At 55.5% G+C, this 26189-nt stretch overlaps 1 protein-coding gene across 2 annotated transcripts; it reads right to left on the reverse strand.

Annotated features, from left to right (window-relative positions):
• Positions 1-2709: 2709 nt before the first annotated feature.
• Positions 2710-25790, reverse strand: DGAT1 (diacylglycerol O-acyltransferase 1). 2 transcript variants are annotated; one of them, XM_032223435.1, is made up of 17 exons: positions 25539-25790; positions 19743-19830; positions 16256-16296; positions 14434-14519; positions 14109-14161; positions 13911-14016; positions 12526-12645; positions 12330-12404; positions 11665-11768; positions 10834-10872; positions 10134-10175; positions 8919-8963; positions 8247-8359; positions 5510-5575; positions 4462-4549; positions 3915-3977; positions 2710-3625 (listed from the first exon to the last, which is right to left on the reverse strand). In XM_032223435.1, exons 1-17 carry the CDS (start codon positions 25697-25699, stop codon positions 3479-3481), a joined length of 1437 nt encoding a protein of 478 aa, XP_032079326.1. In that variant the 5' UTR covers positions 25700-25790; the 3' UTR covers positions 2710-3478. The 2 variants fall into 2 exon arrangements, 1 of the variants encoding a protein (XP_032079326.1); XR_004255922.1 differs by having other exon boundaries at positions 3597-3625; positions 8247-8306.
• Positions 25791-26189: the final 399 nt, after the last annotated feature.

A 26189-nucleotide genomic window follows, 5' to 3' on the forward strand; every position in this document is an offset into this window, starting at 1 on the left:
GGATGATCCATGGGCAGGATGGATAGATGGATAGATAGATAGATAGATAGATAGATAGATAGATAGATAGATAGATAGATAGATAGATAGATCGGTGGGTGGGTGGGTGGGTGGGTGGGTGGGTAGGTAGGTAGGTAGATAGATAGATAGATAGATGATAGATGATAGAGATCGATAGATAGAGATAGATAGATGATAGATAGATAGAGGATAGAGATAGATAGGTAGGTAGGTAGGTAGGTAGATTGATAGATAGATAGAGAGAGAGATAGATAGATAGAGATAGATAGATAGATAGATGATAGAGAGAGAGAGAGAGAGAGAGAGAGAGATAGATAGATAGATAGATAGATAGATAGATAGATAGATAGATAGATAGAGATAGATAGATAGAGATAGATAGATAGAGGATAGAGATAGATAGATAGGTAGGTAGGTAGGTAGGTAGATTGATAGAGAGAGAGAGAGAGATAGACAGATGATAGAGATCGATAGATAGAGATAGATAGATAGATAGATAGATAGATAGATAGATAGAGATAGATGATAGATAGATAGATATAGATAGATAGATAGATAGATAGATAGATAGATAGATAGATAGATAGAGATAGATAGATAGATATAGATAGATAGATAGAGATAGATAGATAGATAGTGATAGATGATAGATAGATAGAGGATAGAGATAGATAGGTAGGTAGGTAGGTAGATAGATAGATAGATAGATAGATAGATAGATAGATAGATAGATAGATAGATAGATAGATGATAGATAGATAGATAGGTAGATAGATAGATAGATAGATATAGATAGATGATAGACTTTGTTGCTTGTATCCTTATGATTTATACTGATATTGTTTCCTGATTGCTTATGACTATCATTAAGTGTTGTACCTTCTTGAGGAATGTATCCTGCCTTTTTATGCACGTTGAGAGCATCTGCACCAAAGACAACTTCCTTGAGTGTCCAATTACACTTGGCCAATAAAGAATTCTATTCTATTCCTATTCCGTTGTGATTCTGTTTTGTTCCTGGTGTAGCTGGGAGGAGCCCAAAAGGGGCCAGGAGTTGAGGGGGGCAGCCTTGCATGGGGGACTGCGGGGGGGGGGGAGGGGGAGATTCTGGGAGCTGAAACCTGCTCTAAGCCGGAGACCCAGGTGATAGGAAGCAGGATTGTCTTCGGCTATAATCTCCACTTGGAGTGAACCTGAATCACCCTTGCTCCTTATGTTAACATCTTGCCTAGTAAAGCAAAGCCTGAAACTGTGATTTCTTTTATCATAGCCCAGCCATTATTATAATTATTCTTTCTTCTAGACTGGCCTTTGTATTTAATACAGTAGGTAACCTAGAATCAGCAATGAGTGAACGGTTTGTCAGCCATCTGAATAGTCTGCCTGAACAAGAAAAGGCTAGGCCAAGTGGCTTCAGAACTAACTAGTTCAGTGTTTCTCAACCTTGGCAACTTGAAGATGTCCGGACTTCAACTCCCAGAATTCCCCAGCCAGCATTTGCTGGCTGGGGAATTCTGGGAGTTGAAGTCCGGACATCTTCAAGTTGCCAAGGTTGAGAAACACTGAACTAGGGGAAGAGCTGTCCAAGACACAGATTAACAGAAGTGGAAGGCACCTTGTAGGTCATCTAGTCCAACCCCATGCCCAAGCAGGCCTACCTACACCATTTCTGACTGATGGCAGTCCAGTCTCTTCTTGGAAGCCTCCAGGGGTGAAGCTCCCACAACTTCCGAAGGCAACTTCTGTTCCATGGGTTGATTGTTCTCCCTGCCAGAGAATCCCTCCTTATTTCCAGGTTGAATCTCTCCTTGGTCGGTTTCCATCCATTGATCCTTCTCTGGCCTTCAGGGGCTTTGGAAGTTAGCTTGATGCACCCCCCTCCTCTTTGTTGCAGCCCCTCCCTCAACTTTTGGAAGATGCTCTCCTGTCCCCCCTGGTCCTTCTCTTCACTGGACTAGCCAGGCAGAGTTCCTGCAACCGTTCATCATGTTTTAGCCTCCAGTCCCCTCATCATCCTGCTTGCTCTTCTCTGTCTAGTCAATGTGTGTAAAATGCTACCATTTGGCCTAATGGTTCATGCATCAGGCTGCCTTAGCCATGAAATCGGGCTGGGTGACCTTGGGCCAGTCCCTTTTCTTCAGCCCAACCTACCTCGCAAGGTGGTTGTTCCTCAGAGGGTGAGGAAAATAGGTGGGGGGAGGAGTGTGGTGTTTGTTTGCTACCTTGAGTTATTTATAAAAACAATAAAGGGGGGGATGCAAATAACTATGGAGTTGGAGAAGCGGTTTTTCTGCTCTCCTGGGTCACCTTGTTCTCCTCGGCCATCAGCTTCGGGCTCTTCCCAAAGGTGGCTTTGCCAAGAGACTCTCCAGACGGAGGAAAAACCCGGAGTTTGCCCCAAACTTTGCATCTTCCCAGGCCTGCTCAGACCCCATGTTTCAGGACAGCCCTGGGGAACTCTGGGAGTTGAAGTCCACGGGACTTCAAAGTTGCCAAGCTTGGGCACTTCTGCTTCAGCTTCCTATTTTTCCCCTCCTGTCTTATCCGCAGCAAATGCCTCCAGCTCCACCCTCAGGTAGGCTGACCCACTGACCTTCACTAGAGCCCTCCCTCCCTCCCTCCCCAGGGACCCTCTGGCTGGTTTCCCTGGAGGGGGTCTCCCCCGCTGCCACCACGCAGACGCAGAAACCTTTTGAAAATATGCTTTATTCACTTCGTACCGGGCAGAATAAATTCTGCAAACTCTAAAAAGGGTTGACAAAAACGGGGCCGAGCCACGGAACCCCACCCCACCCCAGGAATCGGACACGGCTCCTGCCTCCCGGACAGAGTCCCAGGGGCCTCTCCCCCAAAGGGCCCCATGGCTGTGCAGAGCTCGGCCCCAGTTGCGTCAGGACGGAGGGGCAAAGAGGAGCCTGGTCCTGGGAAAGGCCGGCCCGAGAAAGACGGCAGAGCGGAGGGAGGGGGCTGCTCTCACCCGCTGATGGGGCTGGCGAGGCCCCCAAATGAACCTGAGTCCTTCTAAAGTGCCAGGGAGGCAGCCCCCTTTGCCCGCCCGTCTGAGTGGCCCGGCTTCCCTCTGCCCTGCCAGGCACGCTTGGCATCAGTCCTCTATTGCACAGATGGAAGGCAACGGCTCAAGGGACCAAATCCTGCCAGAGGACCAGCTAAAAACTGGGGCACCAGGAAGGTTATTGCATCGATCCAATATGTTCGGACTCAAGAGTAAGGGATAGGCAACCACCACACGCACGCACACACACACACACAGACAAGATAACACACGAGAGGCTGCCTCCCCACACACACACACACACTCCGGAGGAGAATCGCCTTCGTTCCCTGGGCTGGTGCCCTCAATGGGTCTGGGCCTCCAGGGAGGCAGCAGAAAAGGCCGGAGGGAGGAGGCTGCCCCCCCAACTGATCCTCAGGAGGGAGAGGCAGGACGGAGAGTCCCTCACTGGCTCCCTTCGTAATTCAGCACGTAGTAGTCGTGGACGTACATGAGGACGGCGATCGGCTGACCGATGATCAAGGACATCCACACCGCTGCGTTCCCGTAGTTGCCCCGGAGAAAGCGGCTCACGAACCAGGCCAAGGGGATCTGGGGACGGGGAAGAGACCAGTTGCAGGAGGGGGGGGGGAGAGCAGGAGGACAGGGACAGGGGTGGGCTGGGGGTCGGGGAGGCAACAGCCCTGAGGTTTGTCCAAAGCAGAGATCTCCAACCTGGGCAACTGTAAACCTGGCGGACTCCCAGAATTCGAAGTCCGCCAGGCTTAAAGTTGCCCAGGTTGGAGACCCCTGATGGCAAGGCTCTCAGGCCAACTGGAAAGGCAGCCCAGGCCCCTCCCGTGGGGGGAAACCCACAGCCTCCTGAGCTTTCTGATCTCACCTGAGCCATCATGCCCATGAACGCCCACAGCCGGAACATCTTCAAGGGGACGCTCACCAGGTACTGCCGGGGGGGGGGGAAGAGAAATGGGGAAATCAGCTCCAACGCAAAGGGGGCACCAAGACCGCCGCTCTGTCTCTCTCTCGTGGGAAGAGGGGTCGGTTTATCTCCTTAAACCCTGGCGGAGCCCAGGAAAGGAGGACACGTGGAGGCTAAAGGGACAACCCCGCACCCGCCAAAACGAGGTTCAGTTCTTATTTAAAAGTCTTTGCTGGAAAGGAGGGAGGGAAGGGGAGGAAGTGGAAAGAGAAGAGGAAGAGGAGGGAGGAAGAGGAGGGAGGAGGCCTGTGGGGTCCTTGGTGCTCTGTGAGTTGGGGGGGTTTCTTCCAGACGTCTCGTGAGCCAAACCAGGGAATATCCCTAGCGCTGGTCACGGACCCTGTTTGGGTCATGAATCGCCTGCAAGAACCCCCCGGAGACCCCTGGGTTCCGAGTGCTCCTTTCGCCTTGTGTCGGTCGGTGCAGGAGAGAAGCGAGAAGGACTAACCTCATGGAAGAAAGCAGAAGCCAGGAAGACGGCCACCTGGCTTGCCCACTTCCCAGCCCCTCTCTTCATCATGGGCTTGTAGAAATGCCTGGGGAAAGCACAGAGGGGGGGGGGAAGAGAGGTCACCCTTAGGAGGAAGAGCGGGAGGAGCCGGCTGCCTCCCCAAGCCCCTCCCCTCACGACCTCAGGGGCATCTGGGCGTCGCCCGGGCACTCTTCCCTGCTTGGACTTAGGAAGAGTCAGCTGGGCAGGTGCCCTAGGCAGGGCGGGGCAACGAAGCCTGGCGGACTTTGGGGGATTCTGGGAGTTGAAGTCCTCCAGGCTTAAAAGTTGCCAAGCTTGGGGAGCCCCGCCGTAGAGAAGATCTGAGGCTGGCGTCTCAAAGCAGGCGGAGGGGGCAGGGGAGCTTCTGCCCCAAGGAGGAGGCCGACCGCTGGCCTGGGCAATGAGCCACTTCAGCCATGCCAGCTGGGCCCAGAGGCCTCCCTCCTTCCACCCAGAGAGGGAGGGGAAACAGGCCAATGGGAGTCTTCTGGCTTCCCGAGGGGCAGACCCCCGTCCTCCTCCTCGGATAAAAGGGGCCGGAGGGAGGCTGCCTCCAAGCAGGGGGGTGGGGGGACCTGGCCTCAGAAGCAACCCCTGTGCAGGAAGCCCCCCCCCCTCCCGTTCCTGGGGCTGAAAGAGGATTCCTCCTCCTCCTCCTCTTCCCCACCCAGACCTTCCACCCTCCGGATAGTCCTCGGCGTATGACCACATTGGAGCCCAACATTCCCGTTGCTGCACAAGGTGTTTGTTAAGTGAGTTTTGCCCCATTTCACGACCTCTCTTTCCCACAGCCGTTAAGGGAATTGGGCTTCCCCACTCGCAAAAGGGGATCACTGCGACCGTCATAAGTACGAGCCAGTGGCCAAGCACCCGAATTTGGATGACGTGACCAGAGGGTTGCTGCAATGGTCGTAACTGTGAGAACCCGGTCACAGTGTTAACTTCGAACAGTCCCTAAACCAACGGTCGTAAGTCGAGGACTGCCTGTGCTGGCGTGTCCTACCTGAGGCACCACTTGTGGACTGGGATGTTCCAGTTCTGCCAGAAATACGTCACCGACTCCGCGTTCCTGCGAAAAGGCAGTGGGATCAGAGGGGGCCTGGGGGAGAACGGCCGGTCTAGGGGGAGAATGTGCGTCTCTATGCTCCTAAGCCTCCCCTCCCCTCTCTTTTGGAAAGGGACCGGTTCCCTTCCAATAAGACCCCTCCTCCCCTTTGGGGGTCTCCCACGATCGCTCTCCGAGACAAGGCGGGCCTACGAAGCCTTTGAGGGCAGGGGAAGGGGAGGTGGTGGGTGGGGGGGACAGTTGAAGCTATTACCTGAAGGCAGGGCAAGAACCCATGGAGGGAAACTAACCAAGGAAAGGAGCAACCTGGAATTAAGGAGAAGCTTCCTCACAGGGAGGACAATTAACCAGTAGAAGGGCTTCCCTCCAGAGGTTATGGACGTTGCATCACTGGAGGCTGTTCAGAAGAGACTGGGCCGGGCTTCCGGTTTGGGCGTTACCTGAAGGAGTTCTTTCGTTTTTAACAGCTCCGGACCCTTGGCTGCGTTAAGCTGTCTAAACAGCATCCATCAACTGTTTGACAGCTTGATTACCTCTCCTTCGGGCATAGAAGGAGAGGTGAGAAGCTGTGTTTGGGTAGTGCTCCATTCAACCTCCCCCAGAACATAAATCTGGGGTGTGGAAGGTGGGAGAGCTGCCCTATAACTCAGTGAATTCTCCGCGTCAAGGATTTTTTCTGCCTTTTTGCGGAACGAAGGCATACGTCCACCCTCAGCTCAATGATTGATTTACACCGGATTCCAACACGGGCAGACAGATACCGGAGAACCTCTAATTGTATGTATTACAGACTTTAACTTCATTTTTTAAAAAATTCCTTCTAATAAACTACCTGGCAGAAAGACAAAGATGTCTCCGAACAGCTTTGTAGGGGCGGTTATGCTGTGATGTTACAGATTTTCACGGAGCTTAAACTATTATAGAGTTCAAGACCATCTAAAGATCATTAAATCAGTAGTGATTTATTACTATACTACACAGTGTTTACTGGAACAAGCGGCTTGCCTGGATTTAGTAACTGGGTGCAGGAGAAGATTAAATGAGAAATGGCCTCTAAGCAAAAAATCAATGCCTCGAAAAGCGCAGGCAGTTCACCTGCTCTGGCATCTAAATTACAGTCATTACTCCCCTCCCAACCCCCTCCTACTCCTGCTGGGGAACCTTTGACTCCAGAAATACTGCAAAAAGAATTAAGTGAGGCTTTAACTGAGGCTTTAAAAAATCATGCAGCTGCGATGGAAATTAAAATACAGGAAAAAGATCTCTGTTGCTCTTAAGGAATTGTCAGAAGAAGTTATGAGTTCGGTCCAACCTAAATGCTGGAGATGTGATTGTGCTGATGCTACATATTACCATATATGGTGGACTTGTAAAAAGGTTAAAGCATTTTGGATAAAAATATGGTGGATTATGCAAAATGTTCTTTTAAAAAAGGATAAAGTTTACCCCTCAGTTATTTCTGTTAGGTATAACTACTGATTGTGCAGTTATAGAGACTAACTTAATTTTGTACTTAATAACAGCAGCAAGACTGCTGGTGGCGCAATACAGGAAGAAGGAAGATTTGCCTACGATTCAAGAATGGACGTTAAAAGTAACAAACTTAGCAGAGATGGCTAAAATATCAGCATATCTCAAGGACCATTCCAATGAGAGATATAAATTGGAGTAGAGAAGGTGGATTGACTACACTCAAAATAAATACGGGACTAAGAAATTCTAGATAGTTTATGACTGAAGAAACAAGGAACGATATAATCTGTTTAGAGTTAGCCTAACAAGAGGAGTTAAAGCTCAAATGAAAGATGATACTAACTTTCTTTAAGTTTATTTTAGAACATGTTTGTTAAAGATTTATACCCTGTATTTGTTCTGGGAAGTCGGGGGGGGGGGGAGGGAAGGTGGGGGGGTTGGGTTTGGGTGGAGAGGGTGGGGGAGGGGAGGTAAATATTGGTAAAAGCCTGGGCTGGACAGCTTCTGAAATGGGGCAGGGTCTCTTGCTTGAGCAGGAGAGGTGGACTAGAAGACCTCCAAGGTCCCTTCCGGCTCTCTTCTGAGTGACTGAATGCGAGAGGCAAAGGCACATGAGGAACGGTTGCAGGAATTGGGCATTGGCCCGTCTAGAGAAAAGAAGGACCAGGGATGGTGACACGAGAGCCCTCTTCCAATATTTGAGGGGCTTCCAGAAAGAGGAGGGGGTCAACCTACTCTCCAAAGCATCGGAAGGCAGGACAAGAAACAACGGATGGAAACTAATCAAGGAGAGAAGCAACTTAAAACTAAGGAGAAAACTAAGGAAACTTCCTGAATGTCAGGACAATGAACCAGTGGAACCGCTTGCCACCAGAGGTTGTGAATGCTGCAACCCTGGAGGTTTTAAAGAAGAGACTGTCAGAAATGGCTCAGGATCTCCTGTTTGAGCAGGGGGGTGGACTAGAAGACCTCCAAGGTCTCTTCCAGCTCTATTCTGAATGGTTGACATTGTCCTATATACCATAGCCAATTTAAGGGATTGTCTCCAAAGGAATTTGCTTGCCACTTTTGGCTAAAGGCTCGGAGGCTCCTATAATCCAAGGGATCCAGTGTCATTCCGATCAGTTTGGACCATGTGCCAAGATGTAGGAAACCCCCCAAGTGGCCCATTTGCACAAACACACACCAGCCGCCAACTCACCACCAGTCCCGGTAAAACTCCCGGTCGCCAAACTGCAAGATCTCGGCTATGAAGTTCAGGCTGGAGTGGAAGAACCAGTAGAAGAAGATCAGCCAGATGAGGTGATTGGGGACCTGGGGAGAAGGGAGGAGGCAAAGGAGGCCCATGGGTGCCGGCCTTGGGTCCCTCTGGAGCAGGGCTCTCCAAACAGGGCCACTTTAAGACTCGTGGACTTCAACTCCCAGAATCCCTCAGCCAGCGTGAAGAGCTCTGGGAGCTGAAGTCCACAAGCCTTAAAGTGGCCAAGTTCGGAGAGGCCTCCTCTTTGGAGCCAGGAAGCTCCTGGGAGCAACGTCCTGGTCAGACCAGAAGCGGAGACGCAGGACAGCAATTCCCACCCATCTTTAGGGAAGAGTTTCTGTTGAGCTTCCCCAGTGGCCATCTAGACGGGCCTTGGATGGAGCCCTTCGTAAGGCTGTCCTGAAAGGCGCCTTCCGGGGGGTGGACAGCCCCAATCCTGCAGGTGGGCCCAGAACTGGAGCTACCAACCTACCTTCGAAGAAGCAGGAGGCGTCTGGGCCCCCAACCCTGCACACCATCCCCCCCCTCCCTTCCCAGCTGAGCCTCATCTCCTGCCTTCCCAATCAGGACTACAGCCCCCAGGATTCCCAGCCAGCCGTTTGCGGTACTTACAGCCAGCTTCAGGAGACGCTCGATGATCCTGGAGTAATCCATGTCCTGCAAAGGAAGACTGGCTTCAGCCTTCTCCTTGCCCAAGGCAGCCGGGCCCCCATCGCTCCCAACCGCACCCCCAGCCTATCTTCCCAATTGGTTGAGGAATATTAGGGTCTGAGTCCCCGTCCCCCCCCCCCGCCAAACGTCCCAGGCTTTCAGGCATGTGAACCTCAACCTCCATAACTTCCCAGCCAGCATGGCAACGGCTGAAATTCCCAGGTGTTGCAGTCCTGGGATTTGCCTCCAGAAGCTGTGGGTGCTCCAAGACTGGAGAGTTTAGAGAAGGGACTGGGCAGCCGTTGGTCAGGAATGGTCTGGGGTCCCTGCTTGATGGACTAGAACAGTGTTTCTCAACCTTGGCCACTTGAAGATGTCCGGACTTCAACTCCCAGAATTCCCCAGCCAGCATTCGCTGAAGTCCGGACATCTTCAAGTGGCCAAGGTTGAGAAACACTGGACTAGAAGACCTCCAAGCTCCCTCCCAGCTCTGCTGCTCTGTTAAAAATGACAGCTGAGCCATGCTGCTCAACGCACTCACGACACCCGGCGCACCCGGTGAGGGAAAGGGCCAACGTGGGGCTCAAAATACTTTCCTTTGCCACTGCTGAGAAGTTGGGCCTCCCCCTCCCACTGCAGGAGGATGTGGGGTCCTCCAGGTGGGAGAAAGCAGGGCTATCTTTATCACAAGCCATTAAGAAGAGGAGGGGGAGGGGTCTCTGCCTTGGGGGTCTTCCACAGAGAGACCCTCCCCTCAAAACACACCTGCTTCTCAGGGGTCCTTGGTGTTCCCCGAGGTTGATTTTATGCAGGGGTTTCATGGCCCAAACTAGGGGACTTCACCAGGGCTAGAAACTTCATATTCTAGTGGCTTTCCCTGTCCGTGTTGGGGGGTGGAGGGGGTTCGGGGTGGCCTTGGAGGTTCTTGAGCTGTTGACTGGAGGCTCCTTGGGCAGTTTCCCGCGTTGGGTATCCTTCACATCTTGACCAATGGCCCAACCTTAATCTTGGAGTTAATCTGGCCTTATCTGAGTGTTGACTGGGGTGTGTGTGTGTGTGTTTTGTGGTCTTTTTGTTTCCACCCTGAGCTACAAAGGTTCTCCTTTATCCCCAGAAGCTTCTAGTCCCTGGTGCTCCAAGGACCTTCAGGGTGGGAGGGAGAAAGGCAGGACTTACCCGGAAGGGCTTCATGGAGTTCTGGATCGTGGGCACCATCCACTGGAAGAGGAACACCAGAGGCAGCTGAGGGATGGGTCAGGTTGCCCGGCCTAACCAACCCCCGAGAGCGGCTCCTCTCTTGCCCCGGGGCCCCGAAACGCCCTTGGGCAGGGGAAGGGGGTGCTGAGGGGGCCCATCTTCACAGGGACAGGAATTCCAGCCATCCTGGCCCATCAGATCCAGCAGCCTTGACCAGAAGGGGCCATCCGGGCTGGGGAGGGGCCTCCTGAGCCTGGGACAGTCCTGCCCTCCCAGCCTTCAAGAGGGCAAACACCTGTGGAAGCCTCGGGGGTCTTGGGCTCACTGAAGCCCACCCCGGAGCCCCTCCCTCCCCCAAAGGTTGGGAAGACTCCTCCGTAGTCAGGATCAGATCTCCGTAACCCAGAAGCCCCAGCAGGGCTCCCCGTGGGGCTAAGAGCTGGGCCTTGTCCTCAGCCCAGAAGGGCACAGCCGCCATCTGTGGGAAGGGGGCAATCCTGCAACCTCCCCCGGGGCCGCCACACTCCCACTCACCCCCCTGGGTGCACCAGGAGTCTCCTGCTTCAGGAAGAGCTGGCTCTCCTCACGAGAGGGAAGAGGCAGACCTGCCCCAAGACTCATCCTGGGAATCACAGGGAAGGAGGACAGGCCCAGAACCACCCCCACCACCCCCACTCACCTGCTGAATCAGCCCCACCAGCAGCTGCAGGAAGAAGAGCTGGAGGAGGAGGAAGAAAGGCCGGGTGAGGGCAACCAGCCAAGCAAGCCCTGCTCCAGCCCAACCACTCCTGTCCATCTAAGGCTCCTCAGCATCGGACCATTTCCCCAGAAACCCTGGCCTGGAACTCACGGAAGCTGCCCTCCCTGGACTCACAGCCTCTCCAGGGTGACCCGCTCTGGCTGCAGGAGGGACCGGCCGAAATCCCCTCCAGCCACTGGGGGATCAGCCTAGATGACCAAGGCACCCTTCTAGTGACCAACGTGGTCAGCGCAGCTCACTTCTAGGCTGAGCCGCCTGCGGAGGAGGTGACAGGCGCCCCCCCCCCAGCCTAACAGTACAGGGAGTCCTCAACATACGACCCCGGTTGAGCCCCAGATTTCCGTTGCTAAGCGGAAGTGAGCTTTGCTCCATTTTATGACCTTTCTAGAGCCCCCTTGCCCTGCCACCGTCTCCGAGCCTCGTTGTTAAGGGAATTGTCGTTGTTAGTAAGTGAATCTGGGCTCCCCACTGCTTGTCATAAAAGTGCATCAAATTAATCCTGGGGCAATGTGGCCGTCATAAATATGAGTCAGTTTCCAAGCGTCTGAATTTTAATCACGGGGATGCCGCAATGGTCGTTAAGCGTGAAAAATGGTCACACACCACTTTTTCCATGCCACTGTAACTACGAAGTGTCGTAAATCAAAGGCTTGGTGTCCCCCCACCCCCCGGTCCCATGAAAAGCCCCCTCCTCCTCCTCCTGAGCCCCCAGCCCCTCCCACCCAGGACCTTCCCCGGAAAGAGGCTCACCATCTCAAAGAGCCTCCGCAGAAGGAAGCGCTTCCGGATCCGTGGGGAACGGGGGAAGTTCAGCTCGTAGCACAGAGTCGGGGCCAGCAGGAAGTAGTACAGGCCTGCAGGGCGGAGAGAGGGGGGCAGGCAGACCCTTAATGGGAGCCGTGGGGAGAGGCAGAGGGCAGGGGCCACGTTGGCAACGGAAACGGTATAGGCACTGAGCAAGGGGTTGGACTAGAAGACCTCCAAGGTCCCTTTGACTCAGTGGAACAGCTTCCCTCCGGAGGTTGTGGGTGCTGCATCCTTGGAGGCTTTTAAGAAAAGACCGGGCAGCCATTCGTCCGGAATAGCCCAGGGTCTCCTGCTTGAGCAGAGGGGTGGACTAGAACAGGGGTCTCCAACCTTGGCACCTTTAAGACTTGTGGACTACAACTCCCAGAGTTCCTCAGCCAGCTTTGCTGGCTGAGGAACTCTGGGTGTTGAAGTCCACAAGTCTTAAAGGTGCCAAGGTTGGAGACCCCTGGACTAGAAGACCTCCGAGGTCCCTTCCAGCCCTATTCTGACCGATGGAAAGAACACGGTTGGTCAAGAGAATGACCTGGTGGGAGGGGTCTTTCTTATGAACTGGAGTGGAGTGGATGAGCCCCTCCTGCCCCCCGACCCCCCGCGCGCTCCCTCACCTCTGTAGGTCAGGTTGTCTGGATAGGCCACCTCTGGTGGAGCTGCGTTCCCGTTGGCCTTCTGGGGCTCCGAAGCTGCAAGGGGAGGAGACGGTGGTCACCCGGCTAGAGCCCCCTTGCCCTGCCACCGTCTCCGAGCCTCCCCCCCGGATGTCCTCCCAGCCCAGCTCAGAGAAGCCCCCTCCCACACGCTCACCTGGGTCCCCTCGGGCGGCCTTCGCAGCCCTCTTCTCGCGGCACCACTTGTTGAGGTCCCTGAAGGAGAAGAGCTTGAGGAAGAAGATGGTGTGGACCGAGAGGGCGAAGGTGGCCCCAACTGTGGAGGAAGAAGGGAAAGGGGGGGTGAGGGAGTCTCAGTTGGGGGAATTTGTGGTGAAGAATCCAGGATGGAGGGGGAGAAGCTCTCTGAACCCGGGGCCTCCATAAGGTTGAAAGGAAGAGGCCCACGGCCTCCCTGGGCACTGAAGCAGCCCTGAAGCCCCACAGATCCTTCCCTCCCTCCTCAACAGTGAAGTAGCCCAAACATCTGGCGGCCCCTGGTCAGAACCCAGGAAAGCAGCTGCCCCGTGGGTTGCTTGGCGGCTTTGGAGGCCCTCCCGACCCTCCCAGGACCTCGGCAAACAGGAACCCATCAAACGTTCAGATGACACCAAGAGCCCACCCTCCAGAAGATGCTCCCGATACAGAAGGGTCCCGACAGACCTGGACACTGGGCCCTACCCAACAAAAGGACGTTGAATGCTGAGAAACCTAAACTTTTACGCTTAGGTGACCAGAAACCAATTCACAGGCATACAACAGGTGGAACCTGGCTCAAGAGTAGCAACTGCGAGGGGGGGATCTTGGGGGTCCTAGAGGACAATCATTTCAACAGGAGCCAAAAGCCAACGCAATCCTAAACTGCATTAAGAGAGGGAGAGAATCAAGACCAAGGGAGGTGCTAATACCACCCTACAAAGCCTTAGTAAGGCCACACTTGGAATCCTGCACCCAGGTTTGGTCACGAGATGTGGAGACTCTACAAGGAGTGCGGAGAAGAGCAACTGGGATGAGGAGGGGGCTGGGGAAGAAAACAGACGATGGACGGTTGCAGGGACCGGGCCTGGCTGGTCTAGGGAAGAGAAGGACCAGGGGAGACAGGAGAGCATCTTCCAATAGTTTGAGGGAGGGGCTGCCCCAGAGAGGAGGAAGCGGTCAAGCTATTCTCCAAAGCACCCGAAGGCCAGACAAGGAATCATGGATGGAAACTAATCAAGGAGAGAAGCAACTTAGAACTAAGGAGAAACTTCCTAACAGTGAGAACAACTAATCAGTGGAACTGCTTACTACCAGAAGTTGTGGGTGCTCCAACACTAGAGGTCTTTAAGAAGAGACTGGACAGCCATTTGTCTCGGCCATCTCCTGCTTCAGCAGGGGTTGGAATAGATGACCTCCAAGGTCCCTTCCAACTCTGTTATGCTGTTAAGTCTGACCGTGCTGGCAGGAAACTGGGGAAGACGCAGCCCCCTCCATGAACAGCTGATGGGACCAAGGCAGTTGCCCCGAGACCTCCCACCCGGCCCATCGCAGGAGAGGACCCACCTGGAGTAATGGAGGTGACCGCCAGCACCACCAGGGCAGGGAAGCATAAGACCATCAAGAGGTTGAACGTGTGCAGGACGGTCCCACTTCGCTCTGATAAGGAGCCCTGGAGCACAAAGGAAAGGGGCGTAATCAGAGGAGCCCCCCCCCCAAACAAAGGCTTGGGCCCTTCTTCCCCACCCCATCACCCCTGCTCACCGCTGCCAGCTTCTTCTCCACGTGGAGGGCCACCAGGGCGAAGCCGTTGGCCGCTGAAAAGGAAGGCAGAAGGACGCTGGACTCCGCCCCAGACAAGCCGGACTCGAATGTGGTCGCCCCTGCTCCCCCAAAGGCTTCCCTCGCCCCTAAACCCCCTTCAGCTGGAAGGCCCCCTTAGCCCTCTCCATGCCCCGCCAGAGGGCCCTGAACTAAGCCCTCCCCCAGCGAAGCCTCAGGGGTTCAAGCGATACAGAGGCAGTAACAACCCACTACCATCACCCCCCACCCCCACCCCAAAGGACAGAAAAGGGGCAAGTGGACTCACCAATAATAAGGCATGGAGCTGGCCAGCTGTAGGGGTTCTTCAGAAACAAGGAGACCACCTGGATGGGGTCCACCAGAATGCCATACCTGGAAAATAAAGGATCTTCTTGGGTGCAGGCCCACTGAACCGGGGGGGGGGGGGGGGAGGAGAACAACTGCTATTGTGAGATGTGGCAGCCTGTCAGTCGTCGTCCCCCCCCCCCCCCCCGCAAAGTCCTGTCTATTTCCCCTGGTGCTTTCTGAGCTTCCTTGGTTTCCTGCAGACGTTTCATAACCCAACTAGCTAACGTCATCAGTGCTAGTTCTCCCCATCCCCAAATCTGTCCCAGAGGATTCCAAGATTATTAACCAAGGGGGAGGGAGGGGTAGAGAAGGATCCCAGGCTTAAAGAACGGGCTGGGAGGCCCTTGGTATCTTCAGACCGTGGGGAATGGCTTAAACCGTGCTTTGCTGCAGGCACAACCCTGCATTTTACCTCGGGAGGGATGCATGCACACCACGCACTGCACAAATGTTCCCCCCGCCCTCTTGGGACTCTGCCCGCTGTAGGGGAAGGGAGCAGCCAGCCTTCCAAGTTGCAGAAAGCTATTTGATGGGCCTGTGGCACTTGGCCTGAGTGGAGTGGGCAAACTATGAGGTCACCGTGGAGGGGCTGAAGCACATCGGCCTCTCAACCAGGGGCGTCCAACCTTGGCCACTTGAAGACCGGTGGACTTCAACTCCCAGAATTCCCCAGCCAGCTGTGATCTCAATTTGGAAGGCGAGAGAGGAGGCTTTGCTGGGAAGAGACGGAGGGCATGCAGAGCGACGTGGAGCCACAGGGGGGCAGCACCCCCCTTGCCCATCTGCCAGAGACAGAAAACCGCCAGGCAGCTTCCCAGCCTGGCACCCTGGCTGGCATCGCCGCAGGGGCCGCAGGACCACCAGGCCTCGCCTGACCCTGTGGGCAGGGGCTGGAGGGGGAGGACACCCCCTTTCCTAGTCCATTCAGTCAGTTTTGTTCCCCAGAGAATCAACTTTGTGGACTCTCAAGCTTCCTCTTTCCATCCTGTACTGATTAATGCAGTGTTTCTCAACCTTGGCCACTTGAAGATGTCCGGACTTCAACTCCCAGAATTCCCCAGCCAGCGAATGCTGGCTGGGGAATTCTGGGAGTTGAAGTCCGGACATCTTCAAGTGGCCAAGGTTGAGAAACACTGCATTAATGAATACATACATGGACCTATATGTATGGGTGTTAAGTATGTATGTGTGTAGCAGATGTTATGTATGTAGATATGGGCAGATATATACTTTCTTGGGAAAACAGGAAAGAGAATTTTCATTTTTGAGATGTACCAGTAAACAACCACCTTCTCTTTTATCCAATAGCTTCACTGCCCTCCACAGTGGTGAGATGTCCATGGAGGCTCCCCATCATCCAAATCACGGTTGCCCCAAAGGGGCTTTTTTCCCCCCCTTTGAAAATGTTTCACTTCTCATCCAAGAAGCATCTTCAGTTCTGACTAACTGGTGGGGAAGGGGAGGATTGAGGTCCCTGCAGTTACCTGAGTGGCTACAGAGACCCACCCACCCCCGCTAAAGCTGAGGGCAAGCAAGGCTGCAGAAGGGAGACTCTGGGGGGTTCCGTGCCCTGCCTAAACTGACTTGGCACCCAAGGGCAAGGGGGGGGCCTGTTGCCCTGCGTCACCTCAACGGGGCCTCCGAGCGGTGGTCCCCTGGTGAGCCCCCCCCTCCTGGGGAAGAGGCCAGGGAGCAGGGCCGGGGGTGGGGGGGAGGCTCCCCTGGCAAGGCTTGAGGGAGGAAGAGATCCTGGCACTTACTTGATGAGGTTCTCCAGGAAGAGGCGGGCGTTGCAGAGGACCTGCAGGGAAAGAAGACGGTCAGGGCAGGGAGGGAGGGAGGGAGGGAGGGAGGGGAAGGGGCTGCTCAACTTGGGTCCCAGGGGGATCATGCAGCTGGAGAACGGAGGTCAGATTGAACCCCAGGAAGGGACCCGGCCTGGACCGGACAGGCTTCAGACGAGGTTGACCGGTGTGGCTAACAACTCTAAGAATGATTTTTTTTAAAAAAGGAAGGATATAATGTCCAAGCATTTGGCTAAAAGAAAGTAGTGGTAGATAAGAACAACAATCCAGATAGCCAGAACGTCCGTTATTAAGCAAGACACTTGTTAAGTCAGCTTTGCCCCCTCTGTTGTCAAGTGAACCCCCATAGTTGTTAAATCATGGCTTCCCCATTCGCTTAGCCGGCCAGGAGGTCACCAAAAGGGGCCACATCACACACACCACACAACGGTCGTAAACAGGAGTCAGTTGCCAAGCATCTGAATTTTGATCATGTGACCATGGAGATGATGCAATGGTCATAACTGGGGGTGATGGCAGGGACGTCCTCAGAACTGGGGTGTCCAGATGAGCCCTGCAGGCGATCTCCTCTCTGGCCTTGTTCCTGCAGATCTTCTGGGGACCCAGAGGACGCACAGCGTGGGCAGCCCTGCACAATACGTTTAATAGTTTGCTTATCAGCACCGCAATCGTAAAAGGGGACACTTTCCATCTCCGCTGATACAGAGCAAAGGGATCACACCTGTATTTTTCAGAGTATAAGACGCACCAAGATTTTGAAGAGGTAAATTAAAAAAAAAAGTTTCTGCAGTCTGCAGACCTCCCAAACCCTCTGATTTTTTTGTGAAAAACGGGGCATGCAGAGAGTTTGAGAGGCCTGCAAAGTGCTCCTGGGGGCTGGGGAGGGGGCAGCAAAAACGGGGCTGGGTTTTTTGCCCAAAAAAGGGGCATGCATAGCCTTTAGGAGGCTTATAGAGTGCTGGGGGGGGACACAAAAACGAGCCCAAAACGGCCCATTTCCTGATCATTTTTGCCCTCCCCAGCCCCCAGGAGTAGCCTCCCAAACCCTCTGCACGTCCCTCTTTTGAAGCGGATGGGGTTTCGGGCGGCCAAAAATACTGCGTTCAGTGCATAAGATGCACCCAGATTTTCTCCCTCTTTTGGTGGTGGTGGTGGGGGAAAGGTGCATCTTATACTCCAAAAAATATGGCAGTTCTGTTCAATTTTTGTCCAGTCAGAGCCAGGCAGGTCAAAACCAGGGGGACCTTGGCAAATTGAAGACTTTTAAGACTTGTGGACTTCAACTCCCAGAATTCCCCAGCCTGCTTAGCTGGCTCTCCCCAAGTTCAAAACGTGCAGAATCGAAACTTGCAGCAACCGGGGGGAGGGGGGGGGAGAGGCTGCTCCTCCCAGGCACTGGAGGGTCCTTGCCGTGCCAGGCGTGCAGTTACAAGGCAGGGCATCCCAGAGTTTCAGGGCAAAGGTTGCCCAGGGCACTCTACACTCCCTCTCCTCCCCCCCAGTGGGTTGACTCATCCTGCAGCCGACTCAGAGGCGACCTTTGGAGGGATCGCTGGGTCTCCGGAGGGCAGATGGGCCGGCGGCACCAGGCAGCACCACACCCTGGTTGAAGGTCAAGAAGCCAGCGTGGCAAGGGACTGCCACCTCCAACTGCCAAGACCTGTGGACTTCAACTCCCAGAATTCCCCAGCCATCTAGCCTCAGAGGTCTTCAAACTTGGCAACTTTTAAGACCTGTGGACTTCAACTCCCAGAATTCCCCAGCCAGCTAAGCTGGCTGGGGAATTCTGGGAGTTGAAGTCCACAGGTCTTAAAAGTTGTCAAAGCTGGACACCTGTATGGACTTCCTCAGAAAGCTCTGATCTGCAACGGGAAGAGTGTAATCCGTCTCCTTAAGATGCTGTCAGAAGCCCCTCACTCCTCTGTTCAGAGGGGGCCCAAGGGCCTCTCGGGGGTCCCTGTGGCTGAACAGATGTTGAGGGGGGGGCAGTTTCAATATGAACAAACACGGGAGGAGCGGCTGCAGCAAGTGGGGGTGCCCAGTCTAGAGAAGAGGAGGAGTCAGGGGGCACATGATAGCAGCCTCCCAATATTTGAGGGGCTGCCCCAAAGAAGAAGGGGTCAAACTCTTCTCTAAGCACCAAAAAAAGCAAGAGGAGAAGCAACTTAGAACGGAGAAGGTTCCCGACAGTGAGGACAATTAACCAGTGGAACAGCTTGCCACCAGAAGCAGTGGGTGTTTCTATCACTGGAGGTGTTTAGCAAGAGACTGACTGGACAGCCATTTATCTTAACTGGTGTAGGGTTTCCTGCCTGAGCAGGGGGTTGGGATAGAAGACCTCCAAGGTGCCTGCCAACTCGGTTATTCTTCTCTTTTTCCCGAGTGGTGCCCCCTGGCCCAGTTGGCGAAAGCCAACTTAGACTATCTTGCTTGGCGCAGCTGTGCACCAGCGGGTGCAGCTGGCAACCAGATCCCCGTCCAGGAGAGGCAGATCTGCAGTGCAGACGGCCCTTGGGAGCCGGCCCAGCACTGCGGCTGTCTGTCCTGCAGCCACGCCAGCTTCGTGAGGTCAGCCTTCTGGATGCCAGGAGCCGTCACAGCTCATGCGGGTGCTCCCGGCACCGTTCTCCCTCCCCTGTGTTGGCCTTAATGACCCCCGAGATGGAGGACCTGCCTGGATGTCCCCCCCATGCTCCAGGATTGAGCCCCCCCCCCAAATTCCTGGAGGCTGAAGCCGCTTTTCCCCAGATGCCCTGAGGAGCCACAGTGGGCACTGAAATGGCCCATTAAGAGCTGCCCTCCCTTGCTGTGCCCTCTGGCAACCAGATATGGGGTCCTCTGGATTGGAACTGACCCTCCCTGCAAATGCGCTTGAGGAAGCTTCACAAATGGAAGGCTTGGAGAAGAGGAGGGGGGAGGACCAGGGCAGCCCTCCAGCAGACCAGGAATGTTCAACCATCTTGGCCTGAGGAATTCTGGGAGTTGAAGTTCACACCTCTTGAAGTGGCCGGGTTTGCAGACCCCTGACAGCAGAGAAACATCTGGCAGCATGGAGACCTAAAGCCTCCCCCCACAATAGAAGCCTGGAAGACCCACCCCACCCCAACCCCCGAGGGTCCGTCACCCGTAATGCCCTCAGCCACCACACCCGAGAAGCCAGAAGGGCAGCAGAAACCCTCCAAACTCTTTCCCGTGGCCCGTTTCCCAGCCACCCGTCCGTCCATCCCAGCACGAGCCGCCACTCGACCCAAGCCGAGGCAGCCAGGCTGCCGAGCTGTTGAGACCACAATGTCCTCTCTGTGCTGCGAAGTGGCCGCCGAGAGTGTCTGCCTGGCGGGAGGCCAGCTTTCGCGGCCCAAGGCCCAAGAAATGCAGCTGCCGCCCGGGATGCCAAGGGGCAGCGAGCCAGGAATCAGGGCCGGCGATGGCAGAGGCTACTCACCAGCATGACCACGCACCAGTTCAAGATGCCCCTGTAGTTGCTGAAGCCGCTGGCGGAGCTGAGCAGGGAATCCTGCAGCTTGTGACACCTGGAGGGGGGGGGGGAAGGAGCCACAGGTTAGGCTGCGTTTCAAAGTGGGACCCTGGGAGTTGGAGTCCAATACAGCCCATCCTCAATGAAGCCCAAAATTTCCAAAAGGGTTGGACTAGAAGACCTCCAAGGTCCCCCCCAACTCTGTTATTCCTCTGATTGGAGCGGTGCCCCCTGGCCCAGGTGTGCCAGAGCAATTTTCTGCCAGAGGGGATTTTTCCAACTGTATCAGCGGCCTTCAGTGCGGGATAATCCAGATATGGGATGCCTCAAGAAGAGGATACAGAATAACAGGGCTGGAAGGGACCTTGGAGGTCTTCTAGTCCAACCCCCTACTTAGCCAGAAAACCCTACACCACTCCGGACAAACCACTGTCTCTTCTTAAAAACCTCCAGGGATGGAGCCCCCACCACCTCTGGAGGGAAGCTGTTCCACTGGTTGATTGTCCTCACCGTCAGGAAGTTTCTCCGTAGTTCTAAGTTGCTTCTCTCCTTGATTAGTTTCCGCCCATTGCTTCTTGTTCTACCCTCAGGTGCTTTAGAGCAGTGTTTTTCAACCTTGGCAACTTGAAGATGCCCGGACTTCAACTCCCAGAATTCCCCAGCCAGCGAATGCTGGCTGGGGAATTCTGGGAGTTGAAGTCCGGGCATCTTCAAGTTGCCAAGGTTGAGAAACACTGCTTTAGAGAATAGCTTGTCTCCCTCTTCTTTATGGCAGCCCCTCAAAAACTGGAATACTGCTGTCTGTCATCATCCCCCCCCCACCCTAATTAAACAGGTAGTCCTCATTTGGCAAGTGCTTCAGTTAGAAAACACCTGAAGAAACCCCCATCTTTGCAATCAATCGTTGCCTCCGCCCCCTCACAGCAACCCACAGCGACACAATCACCACTTGCACACTTCACAACTGCCTTGCCCCAAGCAGAGTTCATGGAGAATGAACATCGCCAAGTCCCAGTGGGTCATGAGAAACTGTGCCTAGCAGCTGAGCTGCCGGCCCCCTTGGCGTTGCTGAGTGAGGACCACCTCTGAGGAGTAGTTGAGGCTTTGGGAAGAGGGCGGAGAAGAGCAGCAAAGAGGACGGGGGGGGCCTAGAGGACAAAACACGCAGAAGTGGGCATGTCTCGTTGGGTGAAAAGGACAGGAGAGCAGGCTTCCAATACCTGGGGGGCTGATCCAAAGAAGAGGGGCTCAGCCTATTTCCCAAAGCCCCTGGAGGCAAAAGCAAGAAGCAATGGTTGGAAACTAATCAAGGAGAGAAGCAGTCTGGAATTAAGGAGAAACTTCCTGAAAGAGTGAGGAGGGTTAAGCAGGGGAACAGAAGTTCAGAAGCTGTGGGTGTCCCATCACTGGAGGCTTTTCAGAGGAGACGGGACAGCCATTTGTCTGAAACGGTATAGATTCCCCTGCTCGAGCAGGGGGTTGGGCTAGATGACCTCCAAGATCCCTTCCAGCTCTGTTATTCTGCCCATGTCAAAAACCGGATTCTCACCGGACTCCACCCACTTTGAAGTCTCTGCCAGCCGCTCTCACTCGAGGAATTTCCCACCACACCCAGGTGTGCCAACCCTCCTCCTCCGCTTTTCAACCTTCAGCCCCAGGTTGAAGGATCCTGTCAATCAGAAGCTATTAATCATTCTGGACCAGCCGGCAGGGGGCAGCCCAGCTTCCCCCCCAACAGCCCTCTCTAGCCACCTGTGGCCCTTGGAGCCCCAGCAGCCGTGAGCGAGGGGGAAGAGGGGCCCGGGGACCCCTTTGTGCCTGCAAGGACCAAGAAAACACTGGGGGCTCCAGACGGGGGTGGAAGGGCTCCCCTCCATTAAGGGGTCTGTGGCTTCCCTGTCCCAAGGGGGGGGGGCAGGAGGAGAGGAAAAGGGAGGCAGGGGCACCAACATCCACAACAGGTTCCTTTTACAGAAAGGCCCAACTCTGGAAAGGCCCCAGCAGAAACTCCAGAGAGATTCTCCGTCCTGCAGGTCAGCCTTGGCCCAAAGGCAGCTGGGCCCCTTGGCTTTTCCTTCCGAAGACCTTTCGCTTCTCGTCCAAGGAGCTTCTTCGGTTCATCCTCCAGTTCTTCGTGAACTGTAGAAGCTGCCTGGATGAGGAGCAAAAGGCCTTCGAGAGGAAAAGCCAAGGGAGCCCAGCTGCCTTTGGGACTCGGGGCCTCTCCTCCCTTTGGGGGCAACGAGTGCGGATTCCCCCCCATCCACAAAGCAGGAACACCTCCAACACCCGCACACCCCGTGGCCCCCAACTCTTTCAGCTCCTGTGGGAGCCACAATGTCCCTGGTGCTGTTCACAGCTGGCATTTCAAGGTGGGCTTTAGCAAAAACCGAAGCCCACCTGGGCCACGCAGGAGCCTCCGTCGGGCCAAGATCCGGACTTTGGAAAGCGGCCATTGGTGCAGAACTGCTCCTCTGTGCATCAATTCCTGGTGGGGGGGAGGAGGAGCCAAACCGGTTCCTGCTCAGCTCCAAAGGCTTCCCGTGCCTCTCGGTGCCCAACCTCTGGCCCCAAAGGTGCCCCACCTCCGTCCAGCCCTGGGGAGAAGCCTTGCCAGGGCACGCGAGAGCTTGCCCCATCGCTTATACCCCTGGGTGAGAGATGGGAGCCTGACTCAAGGCCCAATTGAGCCTGGCTCAGACTTGACTGCTCTCCTAGGTGATTCAAGGGCCTCCCCTTGGAGGCAGCTGGGAAGAAGGCGGCAGGGAAAAGGCCCTGCGTGCCCCCCCCCCAGAAGCCTCTGCTCCCACCACTATTTGCCTGCTCAGTTAGCCCCCCCCCAACTAGGGTGAAGAGCCACCCAGCCAAATGGCCTTCTTAAGGGACCATTAAGCAGGGAAGCCAGTGGAAGTGAGGGGCTTTGATTTTGGACCCTGGGGTCACTTTGGAGCCGTATGCGTTTCTCAGTCTTCTGTGAGCCTGAAGAATTTGCTCTGGGGCTAAAGCCCCAAACCCTCTGTGGAAGGAGGGAGCCTGTTTACCAGGGTAGCAAGGAACTTTGCCTCCCCCCCCCCCTTCCAGCCACATTCCCGAGAAGGGGAAAACTGCAGATCAGGGTTCCTTTGAAGAGGGAGCCCCCCCCAGGCTTCTCCCCCCTTCCCTGCCAGGAGGAAAACTTGGGGGAGGGGGGGTTCCTATTACAGGCCCCCTCCAGCCCCAGCACACAGAGAGGGGTGGGAGCAGCAACGGGAGCTGCAAAACTCTGCCCCCCCCCCAAGCCCAGCCCAACAGGTCAAAGCCCAGCTGAGCCTCCTCCGTGTGGGCTTTCCAGGGCTGTTCAAGCACAGGAGACCCTCCCAGGGTCTCCCCCAGGGCAGGGGACAAGAACATCCAGGGGACACGTGGCTGAGTCTGAGTCTGGCAAAATAATAAATAGATGGCAAATGGGCGGGGTGCCAGGATAATCTTGCAGGATCCAAACCAGAGTTTTCTCCTTCCAAAGCTTTGGGGCTGGTGCTGGAGCCCATCCTCAGGGATCCTCTCCTGGGAGAGACCCAGATCGCCTCTTGCCAAACGGAAAGCCTACGGAAATGTGCAATTTGTTCCTGGCACCGGTAATGGATCAACTATGTTATGCCAACTTGTGTTATGCCAGCCAGGGCGTGAAGGTTGCGGTTCAGTGGCAGCCGCCTGGGCACCTCCCCAAGTGGGAGAGTCTGCTCTCCCAAAACAAACGCCTCGCCCAGAGAAACGCTCGCCCAGGGAGCCAGTTTCTGCACGGAGGAAGAAACAGGACAAGCATGATACACCTACCCTGCCACTAGCTGCCCTGAATTAATGTTTGCCATTATTCACTCCAATCCCTCACCAACCCTCGGCTCAGCCAAAACAAGGATCCTGAACTCTGCAGAAGTTCAGAGCACAGAATAACCGAGTTGGAAGGGACCTCGGAGGTCTTCTAGTCCAACCCCCTGCTCAGGCAGGAAACCCTAGACCATTTCAGACAGGTGGCTGTCCAATCTCTTCTTAAAACCCTCCAGTGTTGGAGGCATACGCAACCTCTGGAATTAACCCCTTCCACTGTTCTCCTGGCCAGGAAATTTAGTTGCCGTGTGTTGAATGGGGATCCTCAGTCACCCAGGCCAGGGTGGCCCCAAAAGTCTTTTCAGGAGCCAACTGGATCTTCTGGTTTTTCTTTGAAAGAGGTTTCACTTCTCATTCCAGAAGCTTCTTCAGCTCTGCTTGAGTGGTTGGTGGGGAAGAGAAGGACTGATACTCCTTGCAGACACCTGGTCCTTTCAAGGAGTGTCAATCCTTCCCTTCCTCACCATCCAGTCAGAGCTGAAGAAGCTCCTTGGATGAAAAAAGCAAAACAACTTCGAAGAAAAACCAGGAGGTCCAGTGGCCTCTTGGGAGAAAAGGCCCCTTTGGGATGTCCGTCTGTTGCTTCCCGTCCTGCCTGGGGGTGCTTTGGAGAAGAGCGTGAGCCCTGCCTCTCCTTTGGGGCAGCTCCAGAGAGATTGATAGGACCCTTGGCAAGGCAGGGAAGGGGACCCAGGCCAGGGAGACAGCGGGAGAAAGCCGCCCTCCCTCCCCTCCCCCCCAAACCAAGTCAGGAGGAGCCGCGGAGCTGCTGCTGTTGAAAGGCAGATCACCTTTGTCCTGCTAAACTGATGACACAGCCCGGGCAGAGTCGGGTTTCTCTGAGGGCGTGCCGCTTGCTATGCTCTGGACCTGAAGAGTGAGTAAAAGTGGGGTCAGGGAGAGGGTGTGTGCGCCTTTTGCAAGGAAGTCCAAAGGTCCTTCCCACTTCTGGTGCAAAGACCGCATGCCTCATGTCAGCTTCCCGTCAAGCCCTTGTGACACCCAGCTTTCATGGAAGGCTTGCGAGAGAGGTCGGGGCAAGCGGTTTGAGCTCAGCGCAAACAACCGCAGGCAAATCAGGCTCTCACCAAAGAGGAGGAACTCGGTTTCTAGCGGCACAAACAGCAAAACGCCAAGGGTTTTTTTTCCCCCCCTTTCTCTATTTCCCTTTTACAACTTGGAAGCTTCTCTCCCAGAGCAGAATTTTGGGTTTGAGAGCAAGGCAGGAAGAAGAAACACACACACACACCACCCCCAAAATATAGCCTGACTCTTGATCAGAATAGAGCTGGAAGGTCTTCTAGTCCAACCCCCTGCTCAAGCAGGAGAGCCTATATGGCCCATTTGAGACAGGTGGCTGCCCAATTTTTTCTTCAAAACTCTCCAACCCAAAGCCCAGGAAAACCCACCCGGGAGGTCTAAACTCTCACCTCCCTGGCTACTTTTGCCCCCCACCCACCCAAAGACAGTTGGAACAGTTTAAGACCCACCTCCATGCAGAAGCCCTAAATGCAGTGTCCGCCCCATGAAAAGTCACACCTTAAGCCCCCGCCCCTTGAAACCAGCCCCACACTAGAGGAGGGGGCGAAGGGAAAGGACCCTCACCCTGCCCCGCCTTGACCCCAAAGGGCAAAAGGTCAAGCCCAGCACCCGAGGAGGGGAGGGGGCAGGCATAGACTCACATGCAGTTTGGGGAGGGGGCCGTTTGGCACCCCAGGAAAGCTGCTTGTGGTCCCCTTCCCTCTTTGCCAGGCGCCCCTGGGGGTGGGAGGGGCTTCCAGAGGAAGAAACAGCTGGGGGGACCCTCCCTCCTCTTCCTCCTCCTGACGACCCCACCCCTCAGCCAGGGAGGGCGGGGGTCTCCCTCCAGGGGGGCGGGGGAAGGGGGGCCCTCCCTACCTGAAGTCGGCGTCGGAGGAGGGGTCCGCGCCATCCCCGGCGCCGCGCTGGGCCGGGCTGGCCTCTCCCTCTGCGCCGCGGGTCTGCCGTGTGCCGCCTCCGCCCGCGACCCCCGTGCGCCTCCTGGGCTGCTGGGCGCCGCCGTTGCCGCGCTCGCCCATGGCTGTCGGAGCGGCCGGAGGGAGCGCGGGCCCCGCGGCGCCTTCCGCCTCCTGGCCGTCCGTTGCTCGCCGCGCGCCCGGCCCCGCCCCCTCGGAGGAAGCCGCCAGCGCCGCCCCCCCCCCGCGTCGCCTCGGGGACGCCGTAGCCCCGCCCACCGCACGCGCACAGCCCCGCCCTCCCTCGCTCCCGCCCTCTCTCTCTCTGCCTCCCTCTCTCTCCGCCGGCACGCCAGACGCTCTCGCGCGCCCGCCGGGAAATGTAGTCCCTTTTAAACGCGCCCGCCCGGCGCGCCCGCCAATGGCAGGCGAGGGGGCGGGGCGCGTCCTGGGGAGCGGGAGGGGCTTGGGATGGATGGGCGGGAAAATCTTCTGCCTCAGAAGCCGGGTCTTCTTAACCCTTGCTTACCCGCCGCTTTGGTTTAGACTGCTAGAGGGTGGAAGCGCGGCGGGGGGAGCCCTTCCTTTCCCTCATCGGGGCATTTGGGCCTTC

The sequence above is a fragment of the Thamnophis elegans genome, chromosome 8 (assembly GCF_009769535.1).
Source record: "Thamnophis elegans isolate rThaEle1 chromosome 8, rThaEle1.pri, whole genome shotgun sequence".
NCBI lineage: Eukaryota > Metazoa > Chordata > Lepidosauria > Squamata > Colubridae > Thamnophis > Thamnophis elegans.

Bases quoted from the DNA above. Each gene is read 5' to 3' on its own strand.
- DGAT1 (XM_032223435.1), bottom strand. From the start codon at position 25,699: ATGGGCGAGCGCGGCAACGGCGGCGCCCAGCAGCCCAGGAGGCGCACG. The intron at 12,646-13,910 runs GTGGGTCCTCTC...CTTCCTCCACAG, and splicing joins GGTCACCTCCATTACTCCAG to TTGGGGCCACCTTCGCCCTC. The intron at 10,176-10,833 runs GTGAGTGGGGGT...TTCCTCTTCCAG, and splicing joins TGGTGGGGCTGATTCAGCAG to TGGATGGTGCCCACGATCCA.